This window comes from Grampus griseus (genome assembly GCF_964374135.1).
Source record: "Grampus griseus genome assembly, chromosome: 2".
Lineage (NCBI taxonomy): Eukaryota > Metazoa > Chordata > Mammalia > Artiodactyla > Delphinidae > Grampus > Grampus griseus.
This window is the reverse complement of record NC_139018.1, coordinates 22,253,779-22,278,170: the sequence shown is the minus strand read 5'-3', so window position 1 is coordinate 22,278,170 and position 24,392 is coordinate 22,253,779. Positions and strand designations below refer to the sequence as shown.

The 24,392-nt window shown below is 35.1% G+C and overlaps 1 protein-coding gene across 1 annotated transcript in view; it reads right to left on the bottom strand.

The window, feature by feature from the left end:
- Positions 1 to 24,392, bottom strand: part of CEP128 (centrosomal protein 128) — a gene marked incomplete at its 3' end in the record, with an annotated part of 415,333 nt that overhangs the window by 326,956 nt on the left and 63,985 nt on the right. The window contains exons 8-10 of the mRNA XM_082649309.1: positions 12,992 to 13,078; positions 4,970 to 5,044; positions 3,249 to 3,381 (exon numbers count right to left, since the gene is read on the bottom strand). Of these exons, the coding sequence (XP_082505435.1) occupies positions 3,249 to 3,381; positions 4,970 to 5,044; positions 12,992 to 13,078 (295 nt within the window). The remainder of the gene's footprint in view (positions 1 to 3,248; positions 3,382 to 4,969; positions 5,045 to 12,991; positions 13,079 to 24,392) is intronic.

Genomic DNA, 24,392 nt, shown 5'->3' with positions numbered 1-24,392 from the left:
ATTCCTTTGAATTTGACAGAGAAGACCACTAGTAAACTAAGCAAAGTCAATTTTATAAGTAGAAGTGGAAGTCATTTCACAGTGGGTAGAGGAACAAACAGCAAGCAGAGCGTGATGAGTGTAATTTCTTATGTAGAATTTTTTAAAATAATACAAGTATTCTATAAAGATGAAAACTCTAGAATTGTTAAAAGAAGGTGAAAAAGTCCACTGTCACAATGACAAGAGAACTTTAAGGGTTTTTTTTTTAACCTGGGAAGTAGTTTAAAAAAAGAGATTCTTCTAGTCCTCAAAGACACCAAAAATAACTAGATTTTATGAGACAACAAAACATATAACAAATGTACCACAGGATCTTTTTCCAAACAAAATGAGAGTTCTTATGTGCATCTTTATGAAATTTTGATGAATAATCTAATACCTTATATTTTACTGTTAAAAATAAATTTTAAAGTATTTGATGTTAAAATATGATTAAATTACAACATCAAATGAAACTTAAGCGAACTTAATGGCATGCAAATATATTAGGATAGGTATGTCAAAATTTGCCATCCAGTGAAGATTTTCTGGCAATGTGGAAATTCTAACTTAGGCAACATATTGAGTTATGTGTAGGGAATCTGGGGAATTTGTAACATCAGATGCTTACAAGAGTTTCTACAGTAATTTAGGCATCTGAGTAAGAAGCATTAATATTTAAATAGTCTGAAATAGTCTACCAGAAACCATTATAAAATTTCAGTATCACCATTTCTGTTAAACACAAACTTTCAAAAAGAAATACATCCAGAGTAATTAAATTCCACAGCCTAAATCAATACCTCCACTGAAAAAGCATTCTAACAGTTTTCAAACACAAAGTCTTCCTAATCAACATAAGAAAAAGCCAGTCATATTGTTCATAACCACTTCTACAATGTGATTAAATTTCGCCACCAATCTCCAAGTAACAAAAAGATAGAATCTTAATTGTATGCATATATTGGGGGAAAAAATGTGTGTGTGTGTGTACGAATCTGAAAAAAATTCCACTACTGCCTTGCTGTCTCTTTCTAAAAGAAAGACTCATGAGATAAGCAGGTCTGACAACAGAAATGGGTTTAAAAATCAAGAAGAGAAGACATTAAAATTGGATGCTAATATCAGCAAAAAACAAGTGAAATTTGAAATTAAAGACAATACCATTTACATTAGCATCCACAAAAAATTAAATACTTAGGTATAAATCTAACAAAATATATATGATGAAAACTACCAAACTCTGATGAAAGAAATCAAAGATTAACAAAATAAATGGAGAGATATTCCATGTTCATGGACAGAAAGATTCAATATTGGCAAAATGTCAGTTCTTCCCAACTTCATCAATAGAAGCAATGCAAGCGCAATCAAAATCCCAGCAAGTTATTTTTTGTATTTTGACAACCTGATTCTAAAGTTACATGGAATGGCAAAGAATCCAGAATAGCCAGTGCAGTATTGAAGGAGAAGAAAAGAATTAGAGGACTGACACTATCCAACAAAACAGTGTGGTACTGGCAAAAAAGAAAAAAAATGGTCAGGTAGATACATGGGACAGAATAGAGAGTCCAGAAGTAGGCCCACATAAAGACAGTCAACTGATCTTTGCCAAAGGAGCAAAGGCAATACAATGGAGAAAAGATAGTTTTTCAACAAATGGTGCTAGACCTGAAGGCCTGCATGCAAAAAAATGAATCTAGACACAGATCTTAAACCTTTCACAAAAATTAATTCAAAATAGATCACAGATTTAATATAAAATGCAAAATTATAAAACTCTTAGAAGATAAGAGAATGATTTGGGGTTTGGTGATGGCTTTTTAGATGCAACACCAAAGTCACAGAAAGAAATGACAAGCTGGACTTCATTAAAAATTTCAGCTCTGTGAAAGACATTGTCAAGAGAATGAAAAGACAAGCCACAGACTATGAGAAATTATTTGCAAAGACATATCTGATAAAGAACTGCTATCCAAAATATACAAAGGACTCTTAAAATTAACAATAAGAAAACAAACAAGAAACAAATAAGAATAAAACAATAAGAAAACCATACTAAGAAATGGGCCAAAGACTTTAATGAATATCTCACCAAAAAAAATACACATATGGCAAATAAGCATATGAATAGTGCTCCACACCACATGTTATCAGGGAAATGCAAATTAAAACAACAATGATATGCCACTACAAACCTATCTGAATGGCCAAAATCCAGAACACTGACAACTTCAAATGTTGACAAGGATACAGAACAACGGGAAATCTCATTCACTGCTGGTAGAGGGAAAAATGATATAGCCATTCTGGAAGACAGTTTGGAAGATTCTTACAAAACTAAACGTACTCTTGCCATATAGTCGAGCAATCACACTCTTTGGTATTTATCCAAAAGAGATGAAAACTTACATCCACACAAAAATCTGGACGCAGACATTTAGTTTACAGCAGTTGTATTCATAATCACCAAAACTTGGAAGCAACCAAGATGGACTTCTGTATGTGAACGGATAAATAAACAGTGGTACATCCAACAATGAAATATTATGCAGCGCTTTAAAAAAATTTTTTTTTAAAGAGCTACCAAGCCATGAAAAGACATGGAGGAAACTTAGAGGCATATTACTAAGTAAAAGAAGCCAATCTGAAAAGGCTACACACTGTATGATTCCAACCATACTAGGTTCTGGGAAAGGCAAAACTATGGAAACAATAAAAAGATCAGTACTTGCCAGAAGTTAGGGGAGAGAGGGATGAATAATGAAAAACAGAGGATTTTTAAGACAGTGAAACTACTCTATGATACTATAATGGTGGATACATGTCATTATGTTTGTCCAATCCTGTAGAGCACACAACAAGAGTGAACCCTAATGTAAAATACAGACTTCGGATGACAATGATGTGTCAATGTAGGGTTCATCAGTTATAACAAGTGTACCACTGTGGAGAGGGGTGTTGGTGGGGGAAGCTGTGACATGTGGGAGCAGGGGTACATGGGAAATCTCTGTACCTTCTGCTCAATAGTGCTATAAACATAAAATTAAAAAATTAAGTCTGTTTTAAAAAAACTGGATGCTAAATTATGATTAACTTGGAAAACCTTGTAGTAGATCAAGAAACAGGATGAAAAGAATATATAACATAAGGAAAGCGATTCTGAAAATGGGAAATATTTAAGAAAGATCAAAAAAGCCCCAGACATTTACAAATCAGAATGATACCTCTTCTAAACCTCCAGTCAACTTCTTGTTCGTCCTGATAGTTTGACTGTTGCTTGGAAATCTGAGATACTTGATGTACTAAGCCTTTTTGATCACCTTCTGCTTTCATGAGTTGTGTACGGAGTTCTTCTACCTAAATACACATAGTCAAAAATGAAATTTTATCAGTTTTAAAAGCAGGAAAAGAATAACTGAACTTACAAATTATTTTTCTAGGGAAAAAAAATTTACTTCCAATGGGCTACTGTAAGCACAAGTTGAAGCCAAGTTAATCTCCTTGTTATGCCAAGCACAGTGGAACAGTCTCTTGCTCCATTTCTTTATTCCTCCCATTCCTTCCACAAACAATGAATGTTCTTTCCCCTTCTCTGTGTCTACTGTGACAAAGAATTTGACCACACTTTTTTAAAATCCCTATTTTCACCTCAGTCCACTCTAGTGTTATTAACCCAAACTACCTCCAATTAAGTACTATACATTTTTATATTTTTCACTTATTCTCTTCCATGTGAACATAGTCTATTGGTTGGTAAAGTCAAATGAAATGATCACAATTTAGCACACTGTGATATCAAAGTACTGCTCAAAATAAATAAGCAATAAAAGCTGTTGAATAAACTATAAACTCCTTGAGGTAAGGTACCATTTTATTCTTCTTTGTATATCTGGAGACTAGCAAGCATGTCCACAATGACCTTTAAACAAGTCAGCAGTGGCAGAGACTCAGGTAAAGTCACAATGACAACTTTAACACATAAATCTCTTATTTCAAAAGATAAGATTAGAAATTACAAGGCAGAGTTCAAAAAAAAAAATCAGAAGGAAATGAATACAAATATAAACTTCCAAAAAAGAAACTCTAAACTCTGCCAACATTAATTCCATTGGACCACTGGCTGCAAAACAAAGCCATTACACATTTTTAAACATTTTGTAAAACAGGAGCTACGGTGTTTCAGATGCTTCAGGATTAACTGTCAAAACGTAATACTCCTTCTGAACGTCTAAGATGTCTGACAACTTTGCCTGCCTAGCATATTATGTAGTGAGTTATGTAAGCCACACCTCAAAACAGAGGAAGTTACAATTGCAATTTATATTAAACACAGGCAGAAAGGTAGTTAGAAACCCACATGCCTTTACCCAATGTGTATAAAATGGCTATTTCAAGCTACTGAACTTTAGATATCAGAAGCACCAAACTCCTATTATTGGCTAATGGGCTGCAAAATGTTATGCTTTAAAATTAAGCCTTATCTCTGGTTAAAAGGAAGCAGTGCAGGTAGCAGCTTGAAAATGCGAATATAAGACAGTGATGCATTCAAAGTAACTTGAACATGCAAGGTTTGTTTTATGTATTTTACTTCCGCCTTCACTCTCTACGCCTCCTTGAATAAAATTAAGCTCCTGGGAAAATTTTATCTTACACATCCAGTCTCACTTTTACACTGGTTATGCTAAGAGAGATGATTCCTAAACTGGAAAAGCAATCAGCAAGATATGCTGTCACAGTGGGAACCTGGGCTGGTGTTTTACATTGGCTTTCTCTGAATCTTCCTGAAAGGATTTCATCTTTTGCTTATGTGTGTTAATATACATTCCTTAAGGAAAAATACTTCTAGATCTAAGGTTTTTTTCCCTTTCACAAAGACATTTAATAGGGAAAGAGACTCAATCCTGATTTAATTTAAAGCAGATTATCATAGCTTGCATAGACTTACCTGATGCAAAAGTGCTTCTCTGCTGCCTTCTGACTGATTCAATAACCTTCGAGATAGCTCCAATTCCTGTTCAAGCTAGAGTTTCAACAAAGAATAAGGAAAAATGTCCAATGGGGCAGAAAATAACTAAACTATTACAGGCTAAGTTTAAGAGGAGAAAAGTGAAAAAGTTTTCAGATTTTTACAGCTAACATAAAAGGAAAAATATCTTGCTATAAACATATATCAATGCTCCCATTAAAATAATGGTAATTAAATAACAAAAAGTGAACCAGACCAGACTGCAGGAGGTCTTGGCTCTAGTCAGTTCCATCTCAATTATGACCCCCATTTAAATCTCTTTTCCTTAGGCCTCCTGTCACCTCTAAATTAAGGATTTTATATTAGATAATCTGAGATCCCTTCAGTTCTAAATCATTTTAATGTAAATTCTGAAGCAGTTTTTTCTTTAAATTACTACATGTAGTATCATACGAACAAAATTAGAATAAAAATTTCAGGGACCCAATGACTCAAAGTGTATTTCATCCAATTGGTTATTTTTTATATTCTTAATATTCTTATATTCCTAATATTTCCAATATTCCTAACATTTCTAAAAATTTTAATCAGAATAAGATATTTTAAATTTCCCTAATAATATTGCCATTAGATAAGCATCCACAGAAAATGTGCCAGTTAGGTGACTAAATACCCTACAAAGTCAACGTGCTTCGCTTACCTCAAGCTGAAAAATATAACAGGATGTGAAGGGGAGAAGAATATGCCACTCCAAAATATGCCTCTTGGCACAAGTATTATTCTGAGCTGATGGCAATCAAAACCCAATAGATTCAGGAAAAGCTTTTTACCTTCCCCTAAATTGCATTTAAAAACTTAAAAAGGAGGTCGGTACCAGAAAGAGAGCTGTTACCAAAGATAACTTTCTATATCTGAAAGACCTCTTCACAGCAGGGCAAACATTTGTTTACCATACATATACTCTTCTCATCTTCCTGTGAACTGTGTTCCTCCCCTTTGAAGCCCCAAGCCCCTATTCCTTGCCTTAGTTCAGGATGGTAGATAAGTCTCAACTGCCTGGCTGTCTTTGAGTCTCATATTTTTATGGGGCTCCCATACATACAAAATTAAACTTGTTTTTCTCCTGTTAATCTGTTTTATGTCAATTTAATTATTATACCAGCCAAAGAACCTAGAAGGGTAAAGGGAAAATTATTTTTCCTCCCCTACAGATGGGACACTTTTGTTAAAAATCCACAGCTTACATATGCTGGACATGTTTGCACTTTGTAAGGGTAAGGTTGTTTTGTGAAATCACAAATTTATATTAAGATGTTATTAAGTGCTTAGATTTGTAACAGTTATCCTAAATTATCATTTCATTTGAACAAACTACTATCTATACATTAGTCTTTCAGAAATTGTACATGTGGAAGGTGTGACTATTAAGGAGTAGCATGAGGGAACACTGTGGTGATGGAACAGTTCTGTATTTTGACTATCGCGGCAATAAGATTGAGACTCATGAGATAAAACTGCACAGAAGTACACACACACAAACACACACTTAACACACAAATGAGTATACACATAAAGCTGGTGAAATCTGCGTAAGCTCTGTGCATTGCAAGTGTCAATTTCCAGGTTTTGATGTTGGATGGCAATTATAGAAAATGTTATCACTGAGAATAACTGGCCCATGGTACATTTTCTTTTGCAACACCTATGAATCTATTATTATTTCAAAATAATTTTTTCATCCAGTTATGTAAGTTTTTTAAAAGTGTGCAGCAGCTCATAAAATAACTATCACATATTTTTAAAAGTACAGTTGACCCTTGAACAACATGGGTTTGAACTGCACAAGTCCACTTATACACGGATTTTTTTTCACTCGTAAATACTACAGTACTATAGGATTGAATTCACATATGTGAAACCATGGCTAGAGAGAAACTGCAAATACGGAGAGCTGACTACATGTTATACTTGGATTTTTGACTGCACAGAGGGTCAGGGCACCTAAGCCCCCATTGTTCAAGGGCCAACTGTAAATCAACTATAAAGTACATGTGGAAGCAGAGAATCCACACAAACTATTATCTGACCTGGTCTCTTGTTTCTATAAATAAATAAAAAGGGAAGAAATCGCACTGAAGTCAACATGGTTTCAAAATCTACCAGGGTCCATACTGGTCATGTTTCCTGGGTAATATCAGCATCTACAACGCCCAAAGAGCAAACGTGATGACCTGATGTACCTTGCTTACCACCGTAAAGATAGCATGGACGCATCATGCAACCTTACATAGGTTGGTGAAATAAAATAAAGAAGGTAAGGGTAAATAGAAAAGGCAATACAGAGTAAAGAACATTATATCAGAAGCAAAATTTCACTTTATCATTCATTACCTTGGGCTTGGCCTTTAATCTACTCATTTGCAAACTGAAGAGAGTTGTTTGGCCTCTGAGTTACTTTCTAGCTCTAAAATGCTACGCTCTATAGCCTCACAGACATGAATTCATATCAAAGATACTTAATATTTAATGAGAATAGAGGATTTTTCAGAACTAGGCTGGTAACTGTTCCTATCTTCTATAACAAAAATGAATAGATACAAAATATTCAACCTTTAAAAAACAGGTCTCTCCCAACCCTACAGTAAAGTCAACCTCTTTAAATGTTCTCCAGCAAAGAATGGTCAAGTTTAATTCGCCTCTAGAAAAGGAGAGCGGCCAGGAGACAAGGTAGCGAACTACCTGTGTATGTTTCCAAGAGCAAGTAGCAGAGAGTGTCAGAGCCCTCAAGCCAAGTGACTCCACATCAAAACGTAAAGGCTTCACTGCACTCTAACAAAAAACCTCAGGGACACTTTCCAAGGTACTCAATGAATATCACTGACCCCAAACAGCATTACACTTGAAAAGTTAATTTTCAAAGGGGAGACAGCAGAAGCAAGAAGAACTACAATTCTGACCCTGTGGAAGGAAAACCACATTTACAGAAAGGTAGACAAGATGAAAAGGCAGAGTACTTTGTACCAGATGAAGGAACAAGATAAAACCCCAGAAAAACAACTAAATGAAGTGGAGATAAGCAACCTTCCAGAAAAAGTATTCAGAATAATGATAGTGAAGATGATCCAGGACCTCAGAAAAAGAATGGAGGCAAAGATCAAGAAGATGCAAGAAATGTTTAACAAAGATCTAGAAGAATTAAAGAACAATCAAACAGGGATGAACAGCACAATAACTGAAATGAAAACTACAACAGAAGGAATCAATAGCAGTATAACTGAGGCAGAAGAACGGATAAGTGACCTGGAAGACAGAATGGTAGAATTCACTGCCACGGAACAGAATAAAGAAAAAGAATTAAAAGAAATGCAGACAGCCTAAGAGACCTCTGGGACAACATTAAATGCAACAACATTCGCATTATAGGGGTCCCAGAAGGAGAGGAGAGACACAGAAAGGACCCAAGAAAATATTTGAAGAGATTATGGTCGAACACTTCCCTTACATGGGAAAGGCAATAGCCACCCAAGTCCAGGGAGCACAGAGAGTCCCAGGTAGGATAAATCCAAGAAGAAACATGCCAAGACACATAGTAATCAAATTGGTAAAAATTAAAGACAAAGAAAAATTACTGAAAGCAACAAGGGAAAAATGGCAACATACAACGGAACTCCCATAAAGTTAACAGCTGATTTCTCAGCAGAAACTCTACAAGCCAGAAGGGAGTGGCATGATATATTTACAGTGAAGAAAGGGAAGAACCTACAACCAAGATTACTCTACCCAGCAAGGATCTCATTCAGATTCAACAGAGAAATCAAAAGCTTTACAGACAAGCAAAAGCTAAGAGAATTCAGCACCACCAAACCAGCTCTACAACACATACTAAAGGAACTTCTCTAAGTGGGAAAAACAAGAGAAGAAAAGGACCTACAAAAAGAAACCCATAACAATTAAGAAAATGGTAATAGGAACATACATATCAATAATTACCTTAAACGTGAATGGATTAAATGCTCCAACCAAAAGACACAGGCTCACTGAAAGGATACAAAAACAAGACCCATATATATGCTGTCTACAGGAGACCCACTTCAGACCTAGGGACACATACAGAATGAAAGTGAGGGGACGGAAAAAGATATTCCATGCAAATGGAAATCAAAAGAAAGCTGGAGTAGCAATAATCATATCAGATAAAATAGACTTTAAAATAAAGAACGTAGCAAGAGACAAGGAAGGACACTACATAATGATCAAGGGATCAATCCAAGTAGAAGATATAATAATTATAAATATATATGCACCCAGCATAGGAGCACCTCAATACATAAGGCAACTGCTAACAGCTCTAAGAGAGGAAATCGACAGTAACACAATAACAGTGGAGGACTTTAACACCTCACTTACACCGATGGACAGGTCACCCAGACAGAAAATTTGTAAGGAAACACAAGCTTTAAATGACACAGTAGACCTGATAAATTTAATTGATATTTATAGGACATTCCATCCAAAAACAGCAGATTACACTTTCTTCTCAAGTGCACATGGAACATCCTCCAGAATAGACCACATCTTGGGTCACAAATCAAACCTCAATAAATGTAAGAAAACTGAAATCATATCAAGCATCTTTTAGAACCACAACACTATGAGATTAGAAATCAATTACAGGGGGAAAAAAGTAAAAAACACACACACATGGAGGCTAAACAGTATGATACTAAATAACCAAGAGATCACTGAAGAAAGCAAAGAGGAAACCGAAAACTACCGGAGACAAATTACAACGAAAACACGACGATCCAAAACCTATGGGATGCAGCAAAAGCAGTTCTAAGAGGGAAGTATACACCTATACAAGCCTACCTCAAGACACAAGAAACATCTCAAATAAATAATCTAATCTTACACCTAAAGGAACTAGAGGAAGATGAACAAACAAAACCCAAAGTTAGTAGAAGGAAAGAAATCATAAAGATCACAGCAGAAATAAATGAAATAGAAACAAAGAAAACAATAGCAAAGATCAATAAAACTAAAACGTGGTTTTTTTAGAAGATAAACAATATTGATAAACCTTTAGCCAGACTCATCAAGAAAAAGAGGGAGAGGACTCAAATCAGTAAAATGAGACATGAACAAGGAGAAGTTACAACAAACACTGCAGAAATACAAAGCATCATAAGAGACTACTCCAAGCAACTCTATGCCAAAAAAATGGACAACCTGGAAGAAATGGACAAATTCTTAGAAAGGTATAACCTTTCAAGACTGAACCAGGAAGAAATAGAAAATATGAACAGACCAATGACAAGTAATGAAATTGAAACTGTGATTAAAAATCTTCCAACAAACAAAAGTGCAGGACCAGATGATTTCACAGGTAAATTCCATGAAACATTTAGAGAAGAGCTAACACCCATCCTTCTCAAACTCTTCCAAAAAATTTCAGAGGAAGGAATGCTCCCAAACTCATTCTATGAGGCCACCACCACCCTAATACCAAAACCAGACAAAGATACTACAAAAAAAATAAAGTTACAGACCAATATCACTGATGAACATCAAAGCAAAAATCCTCAACAAAATACTAACAAACACACTGAAAGATCATACACCATGATCAAGTGGAATCTATCCCAGGGATGCAAGGATTCTTCAATATACACAAATCAATCAATGTGATACACCATATTAAAAAATTGAAGAATAAAAACGATATGATCATCTCAATAGATTCAGAAAAAGCTTTTGACAAAATTCAACACCCATTTATGATAAAAACTCTCCAGAAGGTGGGCACAGAGGGAACCTACATCAACATAATAAAGGCTATATATGACAAACCCACAGCAAACATCATCTTCAACGGTGAAAAACTGAAAGCACTTCCTCTAAGATCAGGAAAAAGATAACGATGTCCACTCTCACCACTATTATTTAATATAGTTTTGGAAGTCCTGGCCACCACAGCAATCAGAGAAGAAAAAGAAATAAAAGGAATCCAAATGGGAAAAGAAGTAAAACTGTCACTGTTTGCAGATGACATGATACTATACATAGAGAATACTAAAGATGCCACCAGAAAACTACTATAGCTAACCAATGAATTTGGTAAACTTGCAGGATACAAAATTAATGCACAGAAATCTCTTGCATTCCTATACACTAACAAGGAAAGATCAGAAAGAGAAATTAGGGAAACAATCCCATTCACCATTGCAACAAAAAGAATAAAATACCTAGGAATAAACTTACTAAAGGAGGTAAAAGACCTGTACTCAGAAAACTATAAGACACTGATGAAATAACTCAAAGATGACACAAACAGATGGAGAGATATACCATGTTCTTGGATTGGAAGAATCAATATTGTGACAATGACTATACTACCCAAAGCAATCTACAGTTTCAATGCAATCCCTATCAACTTACCAGTGGCATTTTTCACAAAACTAGAACAAAAAATCTTAAAATTTGTTTGGAGACACAAAAGATCCCGAATAGCCAAAGCAGTCTTGAAGGAAAAAAATGGAGCTGGAGGAGTCATACTCCCTGACTTCACTATACTACCAAGCTACAGTAATCAAGAGAATATGGTACTGGCAGAAAAACAGAAATATAGTTCAGTGGAACAGGATAGAAAGCCCAGAGATAAACCTACACACCTACGGTCAACTAATCTATGACAAAGGAGGCAAGGATACATAATGGAGAAAAGACAGTCTCTTCAAGAAGTGGTGCTGGGAAAACTGGACAGCTGCATGTAAAAGAATGAAATTAGAACATTCCCTAACACCATACACAAAAATAAACTCAAAATGGATTAAAGACCTAAATGTAAGACCGGACACTATAAAACTCTTAGAGGAAACCATAGGAAGAACACTCTCTGACATAAATCACAGCAAGATCTTTTTTGATCTACTTCCTAGAGTAATGGAAATAAAAACAAAAATAAACAAATGGGACCTAATGAAACTTAAAAGCTTTTGCACAGCAAAGGAAACTACAAACAAGGTGAAAAGACAAACCTCAGAATGGGAGAAAATATTTGCAAATGAAGCAATGGACAAAGGATTAACCTTCAAAATATATAAACAGCTCATGCAGCTCAATATTAAAAAAACAAACAACCCAATCAAAAAATGGGCAGAAGACCTAAATAGACAGTTCTCCAAAGAAGACATACAGACAGCCAAGAAGCACATGAAAAGCTGCTCAACATCACTAATTATTAGAGAAATGCAAATCAAAACTACAATGAGGTATCACCTCACACCAGTTAGAAAGGGCATCATCAGAAAATCTACAAACAACAAATGCTGGAGAGGGTGTGGAGAAAAGGGGACCCTCTTGCACTGTTGGTGGGAATGTAAATTGATACAGCCACTATGGAGAACAGTATGGAGGTTTCTTAAAATTAACTAAAAATAGAATTACCATATGACCCAGTAATCCCACTACTGGGCATATACCCAGAGAAAACCATAATTCAAAAAGACACATGCACCACAGTGTTCATTGCAGCACTATTTACGATTGCCAGGTCACGGAAGCAACCTAAATGCCCATCGACAGACGAATGGATAAAGAAGATGTGGTACATATATACAATGGAATATTATTCATCCATAAAAAGGAACAAAATTGGGTCATTTGTAGAGACGTGGATGGATCTAGAGACTGTCATACAGAGTGAAGTAAGTCAGAAAAACAAATATCATATATTAACGCATATATGTGGAATGTAGAAAAATGGTACAGATGAACCAGTTTGCAGGGCAGAAATTGAGGCACAGATGTAGAGAACAAACATATGGAAACCAAGGGGATAATGGCAGGGGTGGTGGTTGTGGTGGGATGAATTGGGAGATTGGGATTGACATATATACACCAATATGTATTAAATAGATAAGTAATACGAACCTGCTGTATAAAAGATAAATTAAATGAAATTCAAAACTTTAAAAAAAATGTTAATTTTCAAAATCTTACTTTACTCTTTTCAGTTTCACTTTGTTTTAGCTTATTTTTCACTACTCCCTCATTCTCCTCTGCTTTAGCTTCTTGTTTCTTCAATGCCTAGAAAGAAAGACATGGGAAAATCAGTATTTTTCCAAAATACATATAAAACTGAAAGATATTACTAGGATCTATTAAGAAAAGGTTGAGGAAGATGATTATGAATTGTACAAAATATACACAGGAATTACAACCTGCTCATTCACTGAAGTCATAAGATCACTTCATTGGGGCTCAAATATAAACAACTTCCCGATCTACCTAATCAAGTTCCACTTAGTTTCACTTTTTCCCATCTTTAGGAATTTTGTAACACATTTAGAGAGCTTAGACAGCTAACAGTTTTCTTGGAAACAAACAAATTTTACCTGCCGAAATAATAGTATTTAAAAGTTATATTATCAGCTCAACAATTTTGACATAATACCTAAAACCAGTTCACTAGTTTTTCAAATTCTGAAAAAATATCAAGGTAGAAACATGCTTGTTGCATCATTATCACATACATGACATTTTATCACAACATATAACTTGCTCTTCAACCATACTTTCACAAAGAGCAAAGAAAAGCATTCTTTTCTACATTTTTCTCTCTTTAATAAATTGGAAAAAAAGGAACTTTAAGATAATACAAATTTCAAAAGTTAACCACATAAGTGTTTGTTTCTATGTTAAAACAAAATTAAACTTACGGAAAAAAATTTATATTAAGAGCAATCTTTCATAACATCTAAAAGACATTCCATTTGTTTAAAAAAAAATTCGACACTTAGCATTTAGACTTAAAAAGGTGTAAGTGTAGAGGCCATCTAAGTTGAGAAAAGCCAAATTTCCAGAAGTCTTTTCCAACAAGTTCTATGATGCTCAATAGAAAAACTATTTTTAGGCAAACAGCAAAACATGTTAAAACTGTTTTGATGCAAGTATAATCAATCATATTCCAATTTCATTGACTCACATATCCAACATATATCTCCAAAGTGCATATATATGCATATATAAAATAACAATGTCCCCCCTACCCATGAGATTACAGCTCCCTCTGCATGGCTCCTGCTCTCACTAATAAAAAACAATTGAGTAAAAACGCAGAGAGACACCATCAAATAAAAATAATTTTGATTTGAGTATAAATAATATAGTGTTTACTATGTTCGGGCATTCTTCTTCTTCTTCCATATATTAAATAAACACATTACATATACTGAATATATACATTTAATCTTTATGATGGTTCCATGAGTTATTATTTTATTTTTTTTTTTTTGCGGTACGCGGGTCTCTCACTGTTGTGGCCTCTCCCGTTGCGGAGCACAGGCTCCGGACGCGCAGGCTCAGTGGCCATGGCTCACGGGCCTAGCCATTCCACGGCATGTGGGATCTTCCCAGACCGGGGCACGAACCTGTGTCCCCTGCATCGGCAGGTGTACTCTCAACCACTGCGCCACCAGGGAAGCCCATTAAGTCCATTTTATTAAGAGGGAAGTTGGGGCTACAAGGAGTTGAATAACTTGCCCAAGGTCATTCACCAAGCTCGTGACAGAGTCAGGACATAGACTCAGGCTGTGTGCCTCTAAACCATTGAATGGCACTGCCTCTCCACGTTGAAACAATATCAAGCTTATAGGGTGGATATGAAGACTAAATAATTTTATACTTATAAAGCATTAAAATATACAATAAAAGACAACTATTATGATTACTAAATTGTTAACAATTGATAAAGTATTACAAAACATAATGCTTTTCAGGTAGGTAGCTATCAAATGATTTTGATGTTTATTATTTGTTCTTTACTGTAGCCTAAGTGGAATTTGTAATAATATTTACTTAAGTATGTATAATCTATTCAGTTTTGGCTGGTGGGATGTGTTTATAAATTTTTCCTGAACGAAATTATCCTAGAAACTTGAAAATTACTGCTGGCATCTTCATTTTTTCCATGCTTCCTCGGTCTAACTCCACCTAATATGTGTGTGTGTGTGTTTCTGTGACAGAGAGGGAGAGGAAGAGAGAGAGGGAAGGAGGGAGAAATATTTTTTAAAAAGATATGAATTGTTGGTATACTTTTCATCAATTCATTTTACAATATTTGAACTATCTTATTCCTCAACATCATCATTCAACCTAGCCCCATCACCTGTTTTTCTTTAATGAGTTAAACTTAACTGGTTATCTTTTCAATATTTTTTTCCAGTTATGTCATACACCTTTTATTGCCAAGTATATTTTTCATATCAAATATATATTTGCAGGTTCTCTAAAACTTAATCTAGTGCTAGTCTAGAAGTAAGTTACTGTAGAAAGCATGCTGCTGTTTTTTAAACAAACAAAATACTATTTTTTCAAGGTTCATGGATTCAGTCAATATTTTTTCATTGAACTAAAAACCAGCCTGGGTTTTTCCACAGAGAGGAGATTATGAGGAAGACTTCCTCATGCAGTTGATAAGTTTCATCAAACTGTAAATAGTCAGCCTCCCATTCTGGATTCAAACTCCTGGGCAGAAGCCACTCCAAATGAGTATGCAGTGAAGGCTCACCCAAACCCGGTGACATCACTTAAGGCCATAAGCAACTTCAAACAAGATGGGCTTGTCCCAAATATAAGAGCCATTCACTTCCAAAGCCAAATTCAAAATCTACCTTGGAAGACTCTGCAACCTTCAAACAGTAGCTGCTAAGATCCTTCCAGTGTGATTCTGTACATCTCTTCATGTTCCAAGTTGTTTCCACCTGTGTCCTCTGCTTACTGAGGTACGAGAAACAGAAGGAATCACCTGCTAAGCTTTTAAAACTTGACTTAACTGCATGCTGCAACTCTAGGAGTTTAACTTACTAAGAATTTAAACCCCAAAAATTCTCCAGTGAAGAAATTTTTCCATTTTACTAACTGGAATTAATCCATTTCTGTCCCTTTCTCATGAGTTCCAAAACTTACATTTTAAAAATCCTATTACATTTTACATCAAAAAAACAAGAAAGACATATTAACATTTCCCAAGTGTTTACATACTTTATTTTGATTAAGTCTATTAAAATGTGCTTAATTCATTTATATGCTTATTTTTACTTAGACAGACATACAAATAATTGTTGTTTATCTAGAGGTTTACATTTCCAAAGAGTAATATAAAAGATTTGGTGTCACTAAGGTGTAAGCTTCAGAAGGCCAGGGACCTCATCTGTCATGATCATATTTTAACTCTAACACAATACTTGACACATTTTAGGTGGTAAACATATGTTATCGAATGGATGAATAAATATCCCTTTATAATTCCTAAATAACAACTTCACTTTGCAATTGGCCAATTCTGTTCATCACATATATGAAAGTTTTCCAGATTTCTCTCATCTTTCTTAACCACCATATTTTCTCAAGCACCAAGTTGCCTTTCTTTCTGTAAAAACAATTATTACGGTGTAGTGATGTTGGAAAATAAATATTTACTTGGGGGTTTAAGTCAAAGAGTTAATAATCCTTTCCTGTTTTCAAAGTCATCATTTTAGTCTTTTCCTTAGAAAAAAATACTCTGAATAGGTTTAAGTTTTTTTATTTTTTAAATAATTCAGATTTACAGAACAGTTGTAAAGACAGCTCAGAGTTCCCATATACTTTTCACTTAGCTTCCCCTAAAAGTAACATCTTCCATAACCAAGGTAAGTTTATTGAAACTAAGATGTTAACACTGTTACAAAACCAAAAGCTACAGACTTTACTCAACTATCAAATGTTCTTTTTTGTTCCAAGATACTTCAGAGCAGCTTGTCTCTTTAGTCTCCTCCAATCTGGGAAAGTTTTTCAATCTTTCCTTGCTTTTATGATTTCAACATTTTCGAAAATATTTCAGGTATCTTCAAGTCAGGTATTTTGTAGACTGTCCCTCAATTTGGGTTTTTCTGATGTCTTCTCATGATTAGACAAAGCTCATAAATTTGGGAACAGAATACCACAGAGGTAAGCCGTTCTCAATGCATCACACTGGTGGGTATGTGATATCAACATGACTCAGGACTAGTGATGTAAACCTTGATAGCTTGATTACGGTAGTGTGGTGTCTGCCAAATCTTCCTGCCATAAAGTTAGTATTCTTTCCTTTCCAGACTCTGTTAGAAGCAAGTCATTACGTCCAGCCCACACTCAAAGGGAGAAGAATTAAGTTCTACCTCCCAGAGGGAGAATATCAAAGAATATGTAGAACTATGTTAAAATCACTAAAGTAATGAACAAATATTTTGGTAGATAATTTGAGGCTATGCAAGTATCCTTAAAGTTTTACCCACCAATTTTAGCTCAAAATCAGACCAACTATAACATTATCAGTACTTTTTTGGCCTACAAGCTTTTCCCCCATCAAACCTTATGCCTAATGCAACCCAGATTCCTAGTAAGTTAACTCATAGCCCAGTGCTCACCACTAAGTAGAACGCTGAACCCCTTTGCAGTCACCTCCAGATAACCTACTGACACCAAAAACATTAATGAGTGATACAGAATTACATAAGACCGTATCGGTGGATGGAGTACACTCATCAAGTCTCTATATAATCCTAACTCTCCTGGGCTACTCCACTAACCAGGAATTCTCCTTCCCCCCTGTTTCCCTACATCTTCTTCAGCTTCACTGTTCAGTTTCTTTGCAGCTTCTGGGCCTTCCCAACAGGCTTCTAAATCTCCCTCCCCGACTTACGCCGAGCAGTGTGCCTCTATTCCAGTTCTCAATTTTTTTTTTTTTTTTTTTTTTTTTTTTTGGCGGTACGCGGGCCTCTCGCTGTTGTGGCCTCTCCCATTACGGAGCACAGGCTCCGGATGTGCAGGCTCAGCGGCCGTGGCTCACGGGCCCAGCCGCTCCACGGCATGTGGGATCTTCCCAGGCGGGGGCACGAACCTGTGTCCCCTGCATCGGCAGGCAGACTCTCAACCACTGCGCCACCAGGGAAGCCCCAGTTCTCAATTTTGAATGCCGACACTGATTACCATGCCCAGTACCCCATTTTCCTCACCACACAAAGAAAAGACCTGTTACCAGGATCCATTCCCCTTAAAGGGCGGTTGAGAAATAATTATTTTCTTTCTCATACTAATAGATATTTAATCTTCATTTCTTATAATTAGTATAAATATTAGTAATTTTACTTGATGTGAAAGGAATAAAAATCAACAAGCTGAACTTTAATCAAACTGTGTTTTCTAGTACATGGAATTATGCCCTATAAAAACATAGTTCTTCTGAAAGTCAACTATTTTTTTTTTAATTTGAATTTCCACGTATGAGCTGTTGAATAAAAGAACCTCTAATTCTCTTGGATATCTAAGATTTTGTAATAAAATTTCCTTTCCTCTGAACTTTCCACCTTGTACATCTGACCAGTTATTTATAATATCACTTTTCCAAAATAATATATGTCTCTACTGTAGCTAATACTCTAAGGATATGTAAGTCTTGGAAAATTGAGGCAATGAGAACTTAAATTCTATTGTTTTCAGCACAGGAACAGAAGTCAGGTACTGAGGAGCAACCCAAAGCAAATTACTATATTTCCACCTTATCATTTAGAAAAGTCAAACTTTAAACAACCTATAACACACCTATTAACTTTTTTTTTTTTTTTTTTTTGCAGTACGCGGGCCTCTCACTGCTGTGGCCTCTGCCATTGTGGAGCACAGGCACCGGACGCGCAGGCTCAGCGGCCACGGCTCATGGGCCCAGCCGCTCCGCGGCATGCGGGATCTTTCCGGACCGGGGCACAAACCCGTGTCCCCTGCCTCGGCAGGCGGACTCTCAACCACTGTGCCACCAGGGAAGCCCACACCTATTAACTTTAAACCTACCTATACAACATAAGCCAGTAAACAACACACAAGCAATATTCTAGCCCAGAACACTGAACCCATTTTCTATATTATCTAGTTTAAAATGAAAGACAAAGAAAGAAAATCTAACTCTTAAGACCTAGTAAATATAATGCACTTTAAATTTCGGAAACACAGATAACAGTCAATGAGAAATAGTTTTAAAATTAACTAAATCAAAATTACAAGTCATTTCTTCAAATCTTATAACAAACTTTAACTCATTTACTACCTTTTTTAAGTGTGTAAGGCTGCACTGGATTTCTTTTCCATTTGACTTAGATCAAACAATTTAGAATTATATTAAAACTGACCCAGTAAAAGCAGCTATAAAAAGAGGAAAAAAATCACATGCCAATGAATTTCTATTACTATGTTATTTTGCCCTTTAAAGCTTGTTTTTTTCTTAAAAGCAGTTCAGCTATAAAGCTATCATGTGCCCTGCTCCCGGATTCAGATTGTCTTTTACACATTTAAGATCACAGCAACAACACTGAACCTTAATAGAGGGTCCCTGGAGCACATTTAAATTTCTAATAACAACAATTTTTCTTCTTTTCCTTAAGTGTGCCTATTTCCATTAAAAAGACTAACATATTGAGTATTGTACTACTGCAGTTCTTTAGAGGTAGATGATTTGGAATTCTCACAAATATAATAAAAAAAATACAGCCTTTCCTTTTAAAGAGTAGGGGAAAGGAGAAAAAGAAAATGTTTGTAGACCTCTCATCTGACCATAAAAACTGCCACAACTTTGACAACAGGCATGTTTATCAAGAGGCTCTAAAAAATAACACACTCAAAAATGTAGAACAAATAGGGAATTAAAGGCCCTTTGTCTACTTTAAATGGACCAGCAAGCTTGGGTAAGAATGATGGAGCTGGAATGAAATAAAGGTCACATGTTAACACCCACACAGGCCACTGAAATTTCCAAAACAAAAAAAAAAAATTATGAACATAAGCTATCCTGTCTTATCCTAATCACTCAGCAGCACTACAATTGCATGCCTTTGGTCACAAGGGCAAGAATATGTAGATGATTCACTAGTAAACCAACAGGACTATAGAAAAACAAGTCTGTGCTCATATTGAACAATAGGTCTGTAATATTATATTAAAGGTACAAACTTTTAAGTCATATTGTTCCCATAACAATAAAGAATGAAACAGTCATGTTACTGAGAATTATAACATAGTTGCTCTTAATATATATATGTATATACATATATATATATTATTTTTTTAAAGACTATTTTTTTAGAGCAGTTTTAAGTTCACAGCAAAATTGAGAGGAAGGTACAGACAGTTCCCATATACACTCAGCCCACACACATGCATAATCTCCCCCACTATCAACATCCTCCAACAAAACCTCCACCTTTGTTACAAGTGATGAACCTAAATTGATGCATCATAATCACCCAAAGTCCATGGTTTACACAGGGTTCACTCTTGCTGTTGAACATTCTATGGGTTGGTCAAATGTGTAATGACATGTATTCATCATTATAGGATCATACAGAGTATTTTCACTGTCCTAAAAATCCTCTGTGCTCCACCTATTCACCTCTCCCCTTCCTACCCCATCTCCTGGTAACCAATGATGTTTTTACTATTTCCATATTTTTTTTTCCAGAATGTCATGCAGTCGAAATCCTACAGTATGTGATCTTTTCAAATTAGCTTCTTTCACTTAGTAATATGCCTTTAAGCTTCCTCTATGTCTTTTCATGACTTCAAAGTCATCTAGTTTATAATCATTCTTCATGTAGGTACAAAATAAAAATCAGCAAATATTTTAAGCTTCACAATATAGTGATATTCTGATCCAAATTAGACCACATAAGCTATAAACTGAAGTTATAAGTTGTCTATGTTTATATATTTTAAAAACTTAAATAGCCTTAAGGACATGTTATATTTCAAATCAAGGAAAAACATTACTAAGTACTCAGTATGTATAAAACACTGTAATTGGAACCTGACTTAACTGGAATTTTTTTTTAATATAAAAATCTGGTGTCCATTTCCAAAATTCTCTTCTGTAAACCTAGATCACAGCTCCAAAACCAAACATCAATAGAAAAATACGCATTTTGAAAAGGAATATATACACATAATACAGCAGGATTTTATTGCTCATAACTAATACTACTCATTTAAATTAACATAGATTTTATTTCTGTCAAGTTCTGTGAATTTCTAAATTTTGTTTTTTCCTAAATCAAGTTAGAGATTCCTCCCACATGAAAACTAGCTAAAGTCATGGAAAATTTTAGCCTTTAAGTTCATCCAGTTGGGGATCATCTGTGCCAACAAAAACCAAAACAAAACAAAAAATTAAGTTTCTTTTCAAGGCAGAAAACAATACATTCATATTCTAAATCCCTGAACCAATATCTCAGAAATAGCTAAGTGATTGTTACTTAAATTATTCAAAGAAATTTATTTTTCAGGCAATACCAAGGAACAAAAATTCCATACCAACATCTACGATTTTAAAAGACTTTAATAAGTGAAAGTAGAACTGTGTGACAGAAGTCAGAAGAGAATCCAATATTGATCATCACCATTATGACACCATACAGATTTTGGGGATATCAAAGGGAGAGATTCTAAAGACTTGCTGCCAGGTGAACTATGTGTATTTTCCAGATGGAAGTGGTAAGCACATAGTGAGTAGAGTCACAAGTTGCAACCATCCTTGTTTTGCAAAGAGTAGAGTAATATCAGGTATCATGTGGTTAAGTAAGATTTATCAGTAGTTAAGTACATTGGTATTACTTCTGATGGTAAGTGTAATCCTAAATAATGTTCTTTAAAGATACCTGAGGTTTTGAAACATAAAACTCAAAGCTTCTCTTTGAGAATGGCCTAGATGTCTTTTTCTTTTTTTTTTTTTTTTCTCCTTCTTCTTATGATAAGGTGATCATTATTTCAGGAATCCAAAAAGCTTTATAGTAATTATTGTGGTAGAACAGATGAGCACATATTACTGACCTATTTTCCCTGATAAATAAATAAACTCACTGGTTCCACTACGTCCATATTTATGGAGTCTGTGACTGGTTAGGGTACCCTGTGCCAATGAAGCCAGCCAAGGCCATGGGTTCAATCACCACGAGAACCAATTCCCTTTGCTCTCTTCCATGGCCATAGCCTTTACCCTAAACCTTAGCCAAAGGCCACATGGAAGACTAAGCAGGCCAGAGACCATGGATGAATCAGCGAAAATCCATTACCATGACTATAAAAATAATGCAAAAGTAAAACCCCTATTGACTAGTGTCAGGATTTCGTTCTTCAAACGTTATTAAATTTGTCAATCTGCAAAACAAAACCTTAATTATTGCCTACAAAGTTGGTATGCTGAAAAGACATATAAGTCCTTTGACTTCTTTAATTCAAAAGCAACAATGGTAATGAGTATTATTCTCCTAAATGCCATTGCTTTTACTGGAATGGATTGTATTTTTATGCAATCTTTTACTTAATAAAAATCTTGCAAGTAAAGTTAAATGTGAGCCCAACAAGTACACTTTCCAGGATTTCCTTCAAAATCAAAAAGCAACCACTCTTAGTGGAGGGTCTGTTTTTTTCTGAGTAGTTTCCTCTCAAAAAAGAGACTCATAGTTTTATTAGAAATCCCAGAGCAATATGATACTTCATTTGACTTTCTAAATGCAGGACCACGGAGTTAGAATTGTTGACAAACAGAAGATCATAGATAATTATGGAAATTTAATTTAGAATTTCTCAAGTTTTATATGTATTTGAGCAGAATGTCCTGTAAATATACAACATCTTTCATTGTTCAGAGTTAGAGGGTATTATTTTACGCCTTTGGATTTTGGGGGAGAGGGGGTTGTTTCTTTTGCTTTTTTCTAATCAAAATAAAACAGTACCAAATCTATGAATAAGCCTATTTGTAGCAAAGTCATCTTTGTTTGCACAATATTACTATGCACTCAGTAGTTACCCAATAAATATTAATTGATAATGACGGAAATAGGGCTTTATAAACAGATGGTCTAGGATAAATTTGCTGAAAACATAGATAGAAACATTCCACTCTTCAAGAAAAGCATAAAGTAGAAATTAAACAAGTCCTGCACTCAGAAAATCTCAGTCTATTGTCAGACAGCTGTTCAGTCAACAAGAGCACAAACATTTTTCATCATCATCATAGCATTAACAAAATTAAATGTCTATTTTCATACAGTCCCTACACAAAGGGACTCACACAGACTCATGCTAGCCTTATTTGTTATAATTTACAATGACAATATTGGCAAGAAAAAATATGCACACATAGGAAAAGAAATGTGATTAAACAATACTTTGAGATCTAATCATATGTAGTATGAACATAAAACATGTGTCAGATTTAAATGCAACTCACAGAAGCAATGTGAGTATTTATCTATAATGTAAATCTCAACTATTTCCAGTGAGAATTCAAGATGCTTTATAAGAACTCCTATGCATATGCTGAAAGAACAGGTGAAACAAAAAATGAGTCGGAGACCATAATGGCCCTAATAGAATAAGTAGTAACTCTTCGAGAACCGAGAGCAAATAAGCAGGAAAAAAAAAAAAGAGAAAAAAATTTGTATGAGGACTAACTCCAATGAGGGTAGGACCAAGGAAACTATAAGCAAAGTGATCAACCCAGAAAGACACCCTGAAAAATGCACACTATTCGAAAACACTTGAATAATAAGAAAATGTAAGTTAGTATACATGGGAGAATTTTGGAGAAAGTTGAAATGGGGAGGTGAAAGAGGATAGAAAGTACATTACAAGCATGTAATGATTAAAAGCCTTAGGTAATTTTTTTTTATAAAGTAAAAAGCCTAACAAGACATGACATGAGTGTTAATTATATAGAAATGAGACTATAAGAATTTCAGGACAACTTACATACACACATCCTCTCACAGAACTGCACCCTTCAAAGGAATCCAAAGGCCTTAACCAGCAGGCTAACAGTTGACATGTTACCTCTTCTCTGATGTGGAATACATTTCTAAATGTTCAGCTTTTGTTTTATCAATATTAAACAGTAACCCCCTGAAAAACAGTATCAAAATGGAACATTCTTTAATCCAGCTAGCTATTATTCTCAATATTTCCCAATACGAAAAAGATAGCATGGCTTGTGGAGACTTGTCCTTAATATCCACAAACCATGCAGGAAGTTTGCACTGTGAATGGAAATTCAAGTACTGGATGAGTACAAGGTTGAAAGAGACAACATCTAAGATCTCTTCCAACTTCTGTAAGAAGTTCAGGGAAAAAAATACTTTCCACACAAAGAATAAAGTGTTTTGTTGTCATCTAAATGATCAAAGCCTAATAAAATAGACTTTATGTTAAATAAGTGGGTGGGCATGTGAGGCAAGGGGGGGGAATCAAGGAAAAGGCTAAGGAAGAAGACTAAAGAACACAATATGTCTGGGACTTGCGCATTTCCAGCTGTGCCAAATAGTGTTCAACCACCTGTGAAAGACAA